Raw genomic sequence first — 16713 nt, 5'->3', positions numbered from 1 at the left:
AGCCACCAAGGGAATTGTTATGGTCACAATCAGATCAGCTATGAACACTGTCCGAGGCTCCAGGGCAGCTGAGAGCTCCCCCCGCAGGAGAGGTCTTTACAACACTTCTATCCAGAGCTGATAGGTCCAGATTGCTTAAGACTCAAAAGTCTAGTAGAAATGGATGGGATATGATAGTGAAACTTAGAAAATGTGTGACAGAAGAAACACGACAAAACTGATACATTTTAGAAGTGACATAATATATATTAAGTCCTTTCTCTGAATCCACTGGTTTACAGCCTCAAGTCTACATATTGTGACAAAGAAGTGTTAGAACTAGAGACATTTTAAATATATCTACATCCAAATATGCCACTTCTCTCTTTCTGCAGTTGCTGATGCCAGAAGCTAAATCAGAAGAACATTAAAAGCCCTTCAATTTTTTGACTTGCTATGTTCATTTCCAGCTAAGTCAAGCAGCAAATTCTGAAACAATATTTTTTGCCTCAGTTATCAGTGACTCATTTCACTGCACAGGCAGTGAAAAGCAGTATTCCCTTGCATCATCTTTTTTTAAGTTCACACTTCCTACCTGCTCTCATACATCAGCAGTGAGAATAACTTTGGCAAAGAGCTATCAGGATTTTTGCAGCAGAGATGGCAATATTGATCATAATTTTTTTCCTCTGAAATTACTCTGAAGTAGCACGGAAGTTTTTTTTAAGAGCAGTGGTAAAGACTCGACTTCTGAAAAGCATCAGTTTTTAACAAGTGCTTGAAATACAAAGAAGGGCATGCACAATTATACTTAGAATTTATTAATGTGGTAAAATCTTAATGCTTGGTAGAAACCAGAGTGATCTAAAACAGACTTTTTTCTAGGAAGAACTGGAATTAAGTACAGAGGATGTCAGTAATGTTATCAAACAATCACCTGGAAAATATTCAGAGAGCGTTTCAATAACAGATAGGACAACATGCACATAATTTGATCACTTTGTTAAACATTACCACGCATTGTGGTTATAGTTGCCTTTCTGGATTTGCCTTTAATTTAACTTATCCACTCTGAGTGTATCTCTGAAAGATCTCTGTAAGTCTTGATACCAAATATTATTGATCAGTGAACACTTTAAGGAAGTCAAACCTGTATTAGCTGCATGACTGAAGTGATACACCATCTGCCTGACTGACAAGAAATACCAGAGCAACTTAGCAATTAAGCACACAAAACCATGCTTTGTATGCTTCTGCATGCCTGGTGCACAAGAAGAGGAATTATTACCTGTTATTCCACTGAAAAATTCTTCAAGTACAGGGTTGAAAAATAGCCACAATGCTTGAAGCAAAATTTCAGTTTCTTAAATCAAAAAGTGTGAAAGGCCAATCATTGCCAGGAGGCCGGGGGTGTTTCAGAATAGAGCTCTAGAAAAAGAATTTTATTTATCAAATCAAGATAAAAGACTTTCAAGTTCTACAGGTACATGGAGTTTTTTAATAGAAACTTGTAATTTCTCCGTGCACAAAACAGGCTTTGAGGGGAAGGCACAGAGAAGCTTTTGACTTTATCCAAATCAAAGAAAGTTTTGTTGAATCCAAAACTCCCTGGAAGTGTGAACCTTTTTAATGCCACTGGCTCTGAGTTTTACAGTCCTGATCACATGTCAGTATATTACTGTCAAACAAAAGGAGACTTTTAGGTAAACCAGAAAGACATCTGAACCACCAAAAAAATTACAATCTGTCTCTCATCCATCTAGAAGTCATGGATCCTGACTAGCTTATCAAAGAGTAGGAAGCATGGAAAAAAGTCTAAATTTTGATTTAAAACCTTCAAAGGTTTCATCTGTTTATCCTGCCAGATTTTCTCTTCACAGTAAACTAGTTTCACCAGCAAAGTCTGCTCCTATGTTAAATTCTTGTCACACCTGTGTCCCAGTGCACTTCTTGTGGCCACTCTCTGGCCCCACTAGAGCAATGACAAATATGGAGCAAAACAAAATAAATAAAATTAGTTCCATGAAAATATTGCCTTCCCCTCAAAGGTATCAGAAGTCACAAACCAACCAAAACCTGGCTGCTTTACAGTGACCCAATACAGTCCCAGAACATTCCTACCAGTGGAAAGACAGAGAACCACACCACTAAGTGGGAACAGACGGAAGTATTTCAAATGGTTTTAGCCCTGCTCAATGTACTACACCACCACATTCACAGGCATCTCTAGAGCAGATGGGTGAAGATAGAAGTGTGGGGTCTCTAAAGGTAAAAGAAACATTTTTAAAAGTATTAGAAAAATATCTAATTAGAATTGAATTTTGAACTATCAAAATGCAAACCCTATTACACTTGACAAGTACATGCCATTAATAATGCAAATAAAATGACTTTTAACACTGAGACTGATTCAAGCTTTAAATTGTTTCCTTTAACATAAAGAAGGTTGGTGGTGGTACTTAGCCTTCATTGTTATTTTTCATTCCTTCTCTTTATCTTTCTTTTGCAAATAGTACCAAAAAAAAAAAAAAGCAGAATGGAATAAAAAAACTCTAGTGACTTTAAATTTTCAGTATCAGCAACATCCCCAGATGCAACTGCCTGCATAATTTACAACCTCAGCTGTGCAGGTTAAAAGCCTAATTCCTTTCCATCTAAATATTTAGACATGCAAATCTTCTTGATAACCTACATTTAATAAGCAGAAAAAATGTATTGATTCCTTGACTCAATGATTATAAACTTTATATTGTTTTGATAAAAAAATACCATTTCTATATAAATGAGTGACGGTAGAGCAATTGCATACAGGATTATCTAGGTCATAATTAAAGTAAATATTTCAATTTTTAATTTATTTTCAATAAATTACAGAAAGGCATAAAAACATCCTTAAGTAGTGAATAAGAAATACATAATTTACCATTTTAAAGAGCAAGTTTTGAAGGAAATAATAGGTGTAAAAAGAAAAAGCAAGATTAAAATCAATAGTTTAATCAAGAGTTCCTGCTTACTGATTTTAGTCATAATAATTTTTAGTCATAATTTAATCATGGTTATACAGGGTATTTAAATGAAATCTCCATGCTGTGAAAATAAATTCAGTTCAGTAACCATATCCCCACACCTCCCTGATTCCCAGGACAAACCCTTAGAGGTGGTGGCCAAATAAAGCTCAATGCTGTAATCACAAGTACATTTATTTCAAGAATCCTACAAATGGTTTTGGTTATGATGTTTGTAATTGTGTCAATTCCCAGATCATAGAGATGTTCTGTTACTTTACAGTTGTGAATCTACTCCACAGCTGGGAATGTGTTTGGGGATTTTGTCATTAAATACACTTGGTAACAGAAGCCACTCTAATAGCAAAAATGTTGAGAAATACCTATTCTTGGTGAAAGATATAAACCAGCCCCACTTACAAAAGAGATTGAAATGATGGAAGTTTTTGCTTAACATACCAAAAGAAACCTATAAATATATTTTAAATAGAATGAGAATTGAGAACTTTGATTTATGGTACTAAGTGAATTATCAAACTCATTCTGCCCCTAGCCAGAAAAGGGCTTGCTTGTTCATAGTTCTTAGGGGCTTATTCCTATAAATGTGAGCTTCAAACTTAAGTATTAACCAACACAGGAGTAGCTCTACTAGGTACCTCCAGACAAGTACATTTTTCTTATGATTTAACATGTAATTAATTTTGTAAGAAAGAGGTCAAATAAACAGACCAACATAAAAGCAAGAAGATCAGCACTAGAGCTCGTGCTCGGACTGGTGAGCGATACCTCATTGTCTGCGTCCTGGTGCATACAGGAAATCATATTTGACTCAAGTCCTAACAACTCTGCTGCTGCAGCACCCAACAGGCAACCACCTGCCGCCAGCTACTCCTTGGACTTGTGTCTGTCCAGATCCCCAGAAGGTATATTTCTCAGAACTCATCAAATGCCACAGCATCCAGCTACATACACACACAAACAACAGCTAATATAAATTATAGAGTGACAATTATAGGCAATTCTGCCTTAGCATTTTCTCTACACTTTATTTAAAATAAGATATGCAATAACAGAAATATCCCATTTGCCAGTAAAATATTTCCATTTCCCTTTTATTCTTCCAAAGGCTTAACTCATCTAGTGTGCAGGAACAGTATTAAATTAGGTCCTGGGACATTTCAAATTACCGTCAATAAATTATCTTCCTGTCATAAGAGCTAATTTAACCATCTTAGATTGCTTCAGATAATTTGCAATTCTTAACTATTAACCATTAACAAGTCCCCTAATTTAACATGAAATATCTGTGTTATTAATCCAAGCAGTCAAACCATCTAACAGTGACCTTCCTAAATCTGACTTCAGCAGCTGGGTGATTAGATTGGAAATTTCAAATCCAGGGTGGTAATTCCTCCCTGCTTCCTTTCCCTGGTGCTGTGAACAATCCTGTTGGAGGACTAAATCACAGACAATTGCCTTTGGCCCCTCTTTGCGGAGTTCCTGCCAGGGTCCGCTGCTGCGACACGTGGTGTTCACAGCCTTACTGGAAAGGAATTGGATTACAGATCTCATTCCTTCTTACTCTCAAATACCACTTCCTCTTGAGAGTGAGGATACAGAAGCACTGGCATTTCAATGTGACAGTTGCTCAGGCTGGGTCAGAGTTACACACTGTGGTACAGATCCAGCCAGTGAGAACCAGTATTCTCAGTTCACTGCAAGATCCAAGTACAGTCTCTTAAGTACACTTGAGCTTTAAAACACTAATGGCCTGTATTAAGCATTTAATACTAGAGCCTTTTAAGAGCTTTGCATGGAATTACCTAAAACAGACTGCTGATACTTTCCCTTTTGGGGCAATGTACTCCAAGACACAATACTGCAAAAGGTAGAAACTAAACTGGAAATTGCTGTATGCAGCCAATGAAGCAACCCTGACAGAAGAGAATTTTTTGACAAGTTAGTTTGCACCGAGAAAACTATGAAAACAGAAAGGTATTGAATACAAGTTAAGGACAGTTAGTCTGGATGGTTTTCAATTTGAGTAAGGGAGTCAAATACCACCACTTGTATAAAGAATACCATGGGATTCTATAAAAATTATTTCAGACCGTGAGTTGTGCTTCTGATCCACAATGAGGCATTTGCAGTAAACAGAGGATGGTGTTAATTTAGTACACCCTACTGAATTACAAAATGAATCTCACCCTGCTCTGACTGGGAAAAAACAACCTGACCATCCAGGTAAAGAATTTCTTAAATGCATTGATTCTTCTGCCAGAAGTCCTCCTTTGCAAAAGTAATTTTTAATTTTTATGGGTACTACTAGCCTTTTTCTGGAACATACTGCTACAGGAAAAAAATTCAAGCTATCATCTAAAATGTGATGGGCAATAACAGCATAGCCTCATTGTAGAAGAAGAAAAAAGAAGAAAAAAAAAGAATAAAGCAGAGGAGCACTTTCGTCCTGCCCACCCCCTCCCCTCACCTCTTGTTCCTTTTTAAGGTTGCCCATCTCCTTACCCTTTGCCCTGTCCCAAATCCCCAGGAACTACTCTTTAAACTTTATGGTCCACACTCCCCAGCCTCATGCTAAGTTGTTTCTGCTCAAAAAGCTCTAAATGTTTGCATCAACTTCCATGATAAAGTCTCAACACTGAAGAGGGTCAATGGTGAACAGGAAGCACAACTCAAATGCTACCAAAGGTACCTTGCTAAAGACAATATCTGTAGTCAGCCAGTGGCTGCCTGAGCTTTGGTGAACGTTCCGTATGCAAAATAACTCTTGCCTTTAAATTAGCAAATATAAAAAAATTCTAAATTCTACCTCTGAATCTACACTAGATAGGGCAGAGATATAGGCAGCTTGTAGACCTCATGGTCAAATCAGCCGTTTGCAAAGTGCCAGCCAAAAGAAAAGTGTTACTTAGTGTAGCCCACACCCCTACACTCCCCCCAAACACACACAATACACACACACAACACACACACACACAGACACAGACACACTGCTCAAGTGCTAGCTCTGACCCTACTCACATGCTCAGACTTCCAGCAGAAGCAAAGCCTGTGCAAAGATTCATAAGTCTATACCCACCTCCTACCACTGAGACAGGACACAGCTAGAGCTCACCTGGGACAGAGGTCTGCCCCATAGAGCATTTTCCCCTCAAAAGTAGGACAGTTAAATTAACAAAACTCTGCAAAATTATACATCAGATTTTTGGTTTCTTCAAGACGCTGCCAACAGTGTCCCCAGGCTCCAGAGCATATCTGCATTTCAAGACTGGTTTTTTGTGTTTAAGAGAAACTTTCTGATTCCTAAAACAGAAATTCTTGTTTCTTCCTCCTCTACCAATAACCACTTGTATGTTCATAAATATAAGAAATTAACCTCCTAAATACAGACTTGGTTTTAGGGAAGGTAGGGAGAAGGAACATTTTCCAGCCATGAATTCAAGAGAATTCTTAAAAAGAACAGAAGTTCGTTGTGCAAGTAAGAGATTGGAAACTCAACTCTCCCAGGATTAGTCCTCCTTCACTTATGGCTTAAAAGCTGCAGAAAACTAAATGCATAATCCCTGATGTTTCACTATACTTGCAGGTCTAAAATGTTTGCCCTCTGAATATGCCAATACTGCAAATAACTGGGTAAGAAGCTAATAACTCTCTGGGTTTCATGATAATTTATAGATATCCAAAGCACCTCACTGGTACATCCACATAGCAGTACAAATTGGTCTGTTTTGTAAATGGTTTCATCTACCTGCCAGCAGAGAGATGAAAAAGAATATTGATAGCATAACTGGGAAGTTATGTAAATTGGACAACTAAAATGATTCCAAATAATCTCTAAGTCTTTCCTATCCTTACAATAAAAATCATTAATCCTCTCTTTTGTACACAACCTTTAGCAGACACGCAATTTTTCTGCAGCTGTCACTAGAGAAGTAGTCAAAGAAAAGGGAAGAAAATAGATTTTGAGTTGGCACTCATTTTGTGTAATTGCTTTTTCTGATTACAAACAGCTGGAACCAGGACACTAACAATTTTTGATGTTACTGTTTTAAAGCTATTTGTTACGCACAAATCTATTATTTGTTTCTAACATACTGGTTGTAATTTTCTAATTACTTCTGATTTCTTTTTTTTTTTAGCATAAAAAATTGTAACATTTTACTTTTCTTCATAGCAATAATTAGGAATTTACAATCTCTCACACATATCCTGTCAAGACAGACTGGATGTAAGCAAGTTTTAAAGTGAGTGGTGATGAGTTTTTTAAGAAAAAAACATAAAAAAGCTATCATACACATTAAAAGCTATCAAAGTTTTGCATGAAAAAATAGTTTTATCCAAGAAATAGACTGCATAATTAAGCAATTCAAATCTTAGTTATAAACTGATTTTAATTAAAGATAATCTGACTCATTTCAACTAAGTAAAAATTTAAGTCAGACAACATATTTGTATCTATTTTCTAAAATACCCATCTCTTCCCCACAGTGGCTGATCAAACTTGCCAGTGAAAAACATTTTGAGTAGGCAACTTGTAATACAGCTATGGTTTATTTCTGTCAGAGGCTGACTGCTGAAGTGTGGAAGAAACTCATTAAAAACTTCTCACTGTGATTCTACATTATAAGGAAAAAAAATAAAGAAAATACTTAATGAAGGGTATGCTTAGCCTGAAGACACATTCATATTCTGCTTTTCATTGTACACTATTTCAGTAAGCAATTAAAAGACAGCAATTAGTCACAGAAACACTATTCATACTGGTCATACTGGGAGATTATAGACTTCAGCACTGACTTTATGTTAATATTATGAAAGTAATGAGGGAGATCAAGATAATACAGCAAAATAAATAGAAGGATCTCTTACCTTAATCTTAAGACAAGATTCACTGCACAAGGAACTTCACTGTATTCCTCACTAACAGCAGGCTGAGACTATTAGAGAAAAAAGCAAAAAGTCTTGTAAAGGATGCCAAAGAAAAAAAAAAATCACAGAAAACGTCCCATGCTAACAGTTTGAAGTTAGCACAGAATATTTAACACATTTTCTAACTCTCAGAAACCCTTTAAACACTTTCAGTACACGTCAGCCTATAATATAGCTGATACCAGTAAAACCCATATTTCAATTACAGAAAAACAAGAAATAAATAAGGCCTGCACTAAAGCACTGAGTGTAGGAGCTTATAATCCACCTTGCATCAAAGCAACAATTATCTATTAAATAATACGCACACAGTGAGAATTCCAAACTACCACATATTATTTTTGTGTAACAGTTTTGGTTGTTAAGGAAGTCTTACATCTCCCCATATGCAAAGAACGAGCAGCATATCAAAGCAGGTATCACAGCTCAGAAGATGTCTTCCACAGAGAAAAATCAGGAACACTGATATCTTCCACATTATCACTCCTCCCTCACACTGTGATATCCTCCCAGCTCTCAACAAAAATCTGCATGAAGTCTCGAGCAAAAGTGTATCCTACACAAAGAAAGCACCAGGCTTCTCTACCCTACTATGATTTCATACCCAACTTGGCATATTGTCACCAGGCACAGAACAGCCTGTTCAAAGGTTACAAAGGGTTCAGAAGCCCTCCCAAAATAAAGACTTGCATCACAAATTTCTTATGACAGTTTTTTTAACAGTTTTCCATATCAATGCTACTTTTAAATAAGTTACACAAGATCCGTATTTTATTATTTGTGTATTTTCAGCAAACATTACTGAATTTTTAGATAATTATTTTTCACAATTATTAAAATGAGAGCAGGACTCTTTCTGCTTCAATTAAATTTCTTCCATTTATATAAGCTACTACTATTTCTGCATCTTCAATAGACATGTTATGCTAGTATACAGGAATGAGATCCCAAAAACCCAAATAGTGACAAGATGCATTAGTCTTGGTTGCATGACTGCACAAGTCATCTTCTAGAGCATTTTGGGAAACAAAAATCAACAGAAGACTTCAAGTAGAGGTTTTTTTTCTCTTTCATAAACTAAGCAACTTTTTTTATTGTGAGTTACCTGTATAAACTGGGTCACAAGCAGTAGAACTCTGAACATTTAAGACAGAAAGACTGTGTGGTGAAAGTCCTTTTTTTGTACCCAGCTTACATAAAGTATCTCAGATGCTGAAGAGCTGTGTAAATGAGGTCTGCAATGGAGACATGGGTCATCACAGGAGCTGACAGAACTAAATCTGGCAGCAAGCTGCTAGGCTTTTAGAAGATTTCTCTGACACCAATGAAAATCAGAGAATCTAAAATTGCAGGTAAAGTGGCAAGGGTCACCCACCCGAAGAACAGACATTTTTAAAGACCATTTAGTCTGTAAGCCATAATCCTATTAAACAATTGATTATAGCAGCAGTGCTTCCCACACTTAGCACAAAGGCTATGAAATTCTATATAGTATTTTATTCTTCTGAATTAATCTAATATGCTTCAGTACTGAACTACTACTTCACTGTGTATTGAAGAAAATACTTTATTTATAAGCTACATGTCATGATATAGATCCTAAGAAGAAAAAAATATTTGGAGATACGCTGGCTACTCCAATGCAGCCTTCATTACCCTTACAGACAGCAGTTAGTGTGATCTTAGTTACACAGTTTCATTAAAAACAGCCAAATTACCTATCTTCATGAATTCTCCTGGGCATAAACATAATGTGGCTTTTAAATTCCTGTCCATCGTATCCACTGTATGCTGAAGTTCACTGTTACAGGTACAATGGCATACAGCTCTGTCCTCACAAGCACTTGCCATACAAGGCTGCAGAACAATACTCCCACCTCAATTCACATCTTTAACAGCAGACATGAAAAAGAAATCCCTTCACTCAAATGCTTGGAAGAAAAGAAAAATTGATAAAGACATTTTTACCTCTGTGTTCTCCTCCTCTTTCAGTCTTCGTGACTGGAAAACAAATGTAGTGAGATATGAACTATGCAGCTTTATGCAACAAAGATCCATAAATACTAACAATTAACATAAAGTCAGAACATCTTTCAGAGTATAAATGTCTTGTCACAAACAGAACATACCTTTTCCTGAGAAATAGCAGCTTTGCCTTCTTCACTCTTCTCATCCATTTCATCATCACTCCATTCCCAGTCCCCATCTTCTGTTTTATGGAGGTGACCACTGGAACCTGGCACTCGTCTGACCTACCAAAATATTGTTCACCATTACACAGACGTCTTTAGTCTTTATTGGTGTTCTGGTTAAGCAGCAATTATTTGTGATTTTTATTCTATGTGCTCTCATTAATTTGCTACAGGAACCACTAACATATTCTAATAATATCTGACCTCCTTAAGCCAGTGGTGTTTCAATATCTTGCATTGTATGAGCACTGATCAACTTGGTTCTACATTCTTTTGGTTGGTGGCAGTGATGAAAACACAAAAGAAGGAAAAAACCTAAATATAAAAATCTGACTACAAAAATCATGTTGATTTTCAATATAATAAAACTTAAAAGAAAGACTAAACTGGTATTAGCCCTGCTCTGAACCCCTATGATTTGCTGCAAACCATAATGTGCAGAGAGATGCAGCATGTGACAAATTCCAGCCACTTCTAAATCCCATCAGATACCACATCAGCAAGATACATGACATGAAAATAGCATAGACCTTCAAGTCTGAGACCATGAGCTTCCAAGGAAACTGTGATGCAGTCATTAAGACAAATTTCCCAAAGCAGATTTTCATAGAGAGCTGGACACTTATGCTATTTCTGTACTGGGTTTAGGCCAAGCACAAGGTGGAGCTGGCTGGCCTGACACCACAAGAGCATGAGTGATAGGAGCCTTCTTCCAAAACATTGTCCATACATAAATATCTTGATGTCTGTCTGGACTCTCTTCCACTCTTCTTCCCTTCACTTTCCAAACACCCACCTGCTCCTCTCCCTTCCCTTCTGCACATATAAAACTAAACCAGAGAAAAGGGTGAAGTTTTCAGACTTCACCTTCACCACACTTCCGCATTTCCTTCAGTCCTTATGATATTCCTTCTTTACATTTTTTCTCTGAAGCACAACTGAATTAGAGTGCCCTACTCAGTTTCTCCATATTTTGTCCTCATTTGTAACTGACAAGAGGGGAAACTTATGTAGGACACCGAGGGAATACCCTACTCCATCTCTTGATGGACAAACTCTACACAGTATTCCCATACCAAGCTCCTATTGGACCAATTTTAGCATAGCCATTTTCAAGCTTGGTAGAAGCAGCTTGTATGTGTTTGGGAGGGAGAAGCAGGCAGACATCAAAGCAAGCAGTGGCACAGCAATTCTCTACTCAGCTGCAATCAGCCCAGGCACAATCAGTGAGGCTCTTACTGTCTACATGGTCAGGGATCAGCACAGACACAAGGCAATCTAGCAGGCAATCTGCCTGCTGCTTGTGGATGTAATTTATTATCCTTCAAGGAGACTGAGGTAGGCTTTTGTTAAACAGCACAGGCATCTTCCAAATGGCCTCAAACCTAGCAGAGGACATCATCCACAACTAAAACCATGCTTTTCCAGCACAATAGGATATATTGGTTTACAGACACATTCAAACACTGCATCGTGCACTAATCAGTATCTCTTCTGCTTCCATTTTCAGTTGTTTTGAAGACTTATTCTAAACAGAATGATTTTAATGGGGCTTAATGATGCTTACATCATTTGCAGAGAGGAGTGCATTTCAAGTTTTTAAATAGACTGCCTTTTAATAAAAAAACCAAATGGCTCAAGGAAAAGAAACTTAGTACAAAGCAAAATACCATGTTAAATTAAATTATTTTCTTGAGAGGTTTCTGAAAGCAGAGAAACGAGTTTACTGGTACTCTGTTTCAATCAGACTGATTCCCACCAGAACCCATGTTCACAGGAAAGAAATTATAATTTTAGCTAAGAACAAAGTACCCAACCTATTCAACTTCCAAAAATATGAAGTTGTTGTCTAGACCATTTTTTTAATTTAACACTTGCAGTGCTTGGTGAACTAATTTGCACACCTTTTAGACTAACAAGCCTAGCTTTGATCACTCTATTCTGGTTAAAGCCACAAAGAATCAGCCACATATGGAGGGCACATACCCTTCCTAGGTGAAGGAAAGAGCGCAAGTGGCACACTGTATCTGCAAATAACTTTTCTCTTTGTTCATTGTAAACATCTCACTAGTATCAGATATTGAATGGAAATATACATAATTTATATAACGTATTAAATTTCTGTTCTGGCTATCATTTCAGATACTACTAGCAGACTGATACCACAGGCAGCATGCTTGCGTTTCAGTCCAATAAGAACAGCATTAAGGCAATTGAGAATATTCTATATAGTTCTCCTGATACCCTGATACAGTCTTCCATTTTAGAGAGACAAATAAAGCAGCAAACAAATGAAGCTATTTATATACAAGGGCACAAAGCAAATCTGGGACAGAGCGTGGAACCTAAACAAACTTCTTGTGTATCTACAAAAATAAGAAGTAAGCTGGTTTACATTTTACATTGCATGCAGTAGCCATACAAATATAATTTCCCCATCAGCTTCAGTCAAAATACACATCGATAATTCCTTTTGCTATAATTGTATATCTCTCAGGAAGTATTTCAGAGGGAAAGGAAAACAAATGAAAAAATGCTCAATTCTAATTTGGATTTTACTGATTAAAAATCTAAATGATCCCTCCAAAATAGGAACTAAGCTGAATCATAACTTTAGCTAATAACAATAAAAATGAAAGTTCAGTCTTACAAGACAAATTAACACCTATTAAAAAACATATCTCACGTAAGTCAGAAGACACCAGAGAATAAAAAATTACTTTGAATGACTGGAAGCTAAACTACAGCCAACAAACAAAAACAGCTCAGAGCATTGTCATGTACAACCAAAATCTGTTTCTAGGAGGAAAAGCCTAATAAGCCATTGTCAATATCACCACAGCTGTGGAAGAAAGACATTATGAACATCAGTTAAAACAGAGAATGCTTGGACAAATCAGTGAGTGAAAAAAACATGACCACCACAGAAATACTAAGCATTATATTAGTAGTAGTGGTGGTATTGTGTATGTTGGTCCTGGTTAAAGCTTATTGCAGAATACAATACAGTCACAAAGATTTAAGTATAAATTAAGTTGCTGACAGAACTATTTGTCACCACCATTTTAAAGTAGGATACAAATAATTTAGCATTCCCTGTCAATAACACCATGCACTAGCTTGCCAGGAGAATGTGTGTTAACAGGGCAACTATAAATCCCACCCAATGAAGGTCAGGCCTAATCAGCCTGACAGAGAGAGAACTCCATCAGCAGAATGCAGAAGCTGCCACATTTCCCAGGGCTTAATGAAAAGAAGGCTACAATGTAGAGAAGAGAAACATAAATTGTCTTTTAGGCACTGATGTGCTCGCTATATGTAGATGTTAGAGACTGAGGAAAGAAGAATCTATTATTCATTACTGGTTCTTTAGCTGCTGCAATCTCTTTACGAGTTTATTTTTGTAAAGTGACAGCAAAGGGAACGAAGGTTTTCTGAACACTCAGAATTTTCTACTTCCTTATTCACAACTGTGCAAAACAGCAAAGAACTGGGCCCACTTACAGATTAATTATTTTATTTGAGCATCTAAATTTAATAAAGAAATAAAAAAATAAAAAGCATACACTGTGGGATACCAGTGCATACACATAAAGCATTACTTCATTTCATACATGGTACAGCACATGATCTTAGACTATGTCACAAATCCCTTCTGTCAGTAAGAACAATGTTATGCATCCACTGTATTTCTCCTCCTTCTGCAGGAAGATGACTGAACTACTAACACTGACTTTCCCACTCTCTGAAATATTTAAGGTATTCCTACTGAAGCCCTGGAAACTGAATATTTGCAATGGAGTCCTGGATAGATTTAAACCAGCATTTTTAAACTTCATTCCACAGAAAGCATGGGAAGTAAGATGTATTTGTGTAAGTAAAACTGATGGCACTAATAAGCATTAGTATTGAGTATCATGGAAAGTGCCCTGCCACCCTCCATATGCAGGTAACAGAGAGCCCAAATTTAATTTGTTCCTGAATTCCTGGAGAGTAGCAAATGTGTAGATTCCACACATTTAAAGCACATATGTAAAAGTCCTTGTGGAACCCTGACACTGCTTCCTATTAATTTCTAACTAGAGAATAGTCAGTGCTGTTGTCTGGTTTTTGTATTTGTGTATCTCTACAGAGGGCAAGCTATGCTTTTTTAATTTTTAAACACATACCCTTCCAGAAGTACTGCAGCTGGAGAAAAATTGTCTTTTATTTTACCACTGATACCCTTCAGCTACATATGCTAGTACAGTACAAGATGCACCCAATCCCACATGCCCCAAAGAGCAGTAATGACAACGTAGTTATTTTAAAACCTCACCTTTTTAATTTTCTGCAGTCTGTCTTCATAAAAGCTTAAATTTGACTTTCAGGCAGAAAAAAAGAAAGACCAGTCAACTGATGCTATATACCTTCACCTCACACTGGTACTTACAGGAGACTGGACTCCCACTGTTACACAGATGACAGAAGATCTTATAGAAAAAATATACTATATGAATGTTTACTTGGTAATTGATAAGGAGAGGGTTTTTGCATAGCCAGTTCTCCCCTCTTTTTTTTTTTTCATCACAAGTTTCAAGACCTTCACTTCTCATACAACTTCATGAGAAGCATTTATAAAACCATGCCAGTTCCATGCTAGTTATTTTATGAAAAGAACAGTGATGTATGGAAGAGAATGTTCAGTAACAGGACATTACTGAAAAGTTTTGGTTTTAGCACCACACTTTTCTCTGTGCATTTTTCTCTCAAAAAAAATCCATAGACCAGTTCCTTCCATACACAGCTTTAGCTTATAGAAGAAACAGATTTTATATTTTTTACCTTTCACCATCTTGAAAACCTTTCCTGAACATTTCCTAAGACAAAAAAGCAAATTTCAACCTCCACCCCTATGCATTTATTTTTATTTAAATGCAAAAAAAAAAAAATCAGCCTATCATTGTGTATTCAATTATGGCACAAGTGTTCTGCTTAAAACAGCTACAGCTTTAATCACAGTTTAGCTCATAAGGTTAATGGCATGAAATCACTTTCTACAAAATATATTAAAGCAAAAGAACACTGTTCTTTTTACATAAGAACACCTACACTGCAATTACATTTCTGCAAAATAAAACAACCCAAACCACAAAAACCCTGAGGTCCAAGGCAGCACATGAATTCCCACATATTCACATCATCCTTTGTTGAAGAGTTGAAGCACTAGGTCAGGAGAAGGCTGGTCCCCATCCAACCCAGTCTCACAAATCACATGAACATCCTAACCCCTTCACTGCTGACTATTCTTAAACTCCTCTGAATTCATTATATTGTGAAGTCTTATTTTATTCTGTTGGAAGCCACGAAACTTCTGCAAACCTAAAAGTGTTTTATGCAATTCAAACCCTTTTTTTAGTCACCACAATTATACAGGCTATTGTTATTAATGGGATGTACCACTACCTTAGTAAAAAAGCACTCTGGCAATCTGCTTTGTAGAACTCAAAAGGTTTTAAGAAATCACAGTAATTTGGTGTTAGTATCCCCTCCTCTTAAACCATTCTGAATGCTGCAAATATCATGAAAAAACACCTTAGTCTTTGTTTTTCTCCTACTTAGAAAAAGTTAGAATTTGCAGTGTTTCATACTCATACACAGAAACTATTGGAATGCTCCCTAGAGGAATCAATTACACTGGCAGCTTAAAGTCAAGAAATATGAGATCATTATATCTTTCTCCATGAAAGAATACTGAATAGAGGACACCAATAATTCTGCATTGAACAGGACTTCTTCAGCTTTCTGCTGGTTCTGGAAGAGCACCTTTTTAAGGGATAATACAGCAGAAGTCAACAAAAAACAGATCCGTTAAAAAAAAAAAAAAAGGCCATTTGCTTTAAATATTTATGGTACTGGTTTGTTTTTATAAGCCAAACAGTTTCATGGTTACATGATGACAAGTGTGACACCCAAGGGCATGGCCATCAATTGAGAAGACTGCCACGAAATCTTACCTAGGCTCCCAATTTAGAAATGGAATACAGTGCAGCTACCAGTGAGAGGAAAACAAAGTCATTATTAGCTGAAGAGGGAGGAGATGAGAGATCACATTCCTGCACCTCCAAAGGAAATGATGAGAAAAGTACCAGTGAATCAGAGTACCAAATCCTTACCCACTCTGGGGGATTCCTTGTACAACACCCTCCCACTTTTCACTCTTCACCAATTCTTCTACTGCTGGGATAACGCTGTTTAGAGACAGCAAAATGAAGTGGCTCAAAGTAAGACACTATTTTGTTACCAAAACACCTTGTTTACAAGTCCAGGTACTTCCTGAACTTCTAATTCTGCTTTTCTTAAACATGAGGTTTTACCTAAATACTGCAACAGACTTATTATCTCTGCTTTCAGCCTGAGTACAAAATTGGAATCTGATTTTGCTTCGAGAAATTGCAGTTTTACTAAAAATCCAGTCACATGGGAAATGTGCAAATTTAGTAACTCAGAATGATTTTTGGTTTTCAGACATTATTTCTCCATTTAGTAGTTCCACTATGTAAACTTCATTACTGAATGTTATTAGCTGCAAATAATTCTTTCACTTACAT

The 16713-nt window shown here is 36.7% G+C and overlaps 1 protein-coding gene across 7 annotated transcripts in view; it reads right to left on the bottom strand.

Moving 5' to 3' along the window:
• The window catches only part of STK39 (serine/threonine kinase 39), an 85219-nt gene that overhangs the window by 28972 nt on the left and 39534 nt on the right, over positions 1 to 16713 (bottom strand). For all 7 annotated transcript variants that reach the window (XM_086896793.1, XM_086896797.1, XM_086896792.1 and 4 more), the window contains 3 exons: positions 10061 to 10183; positions 9900 to 9932; positions 7872 to 7939 (listed from right to left, as the gene is read on the bottom strand). In XM_086896793.1, the coding sequence (XP_086752919.1) occupies positions 7872 to 7939; positions 9900 to 9932; positions 10061 to 10183 (224 nt within the window). The remainder of the gene's footprint in view (positions 1 to 7871; positions 7940 to 9899; positions 9933 to 10060; positions 10184 to 16713) is intronic.

This window comes from Cyanistes caeruleus, chromosome 7, assembly GCF_971803275.1.
Source record: "Cyanistes caeruleus chromosome 7, bCyaCae1.hap1.1, whole genome shotgun sequence".
Taxonomy (NCBI): Eukaryota; Metazoa; Chordata; class Aves; order Passeriformes; family Paridae; genus Cyanistes; species Cyanistes caeruleus.
The sequence above is the reverse complement of the archived record's forward strand: the minus strand, read 5'-3'. Positions and strand labels throughout refer to the sequence as shown.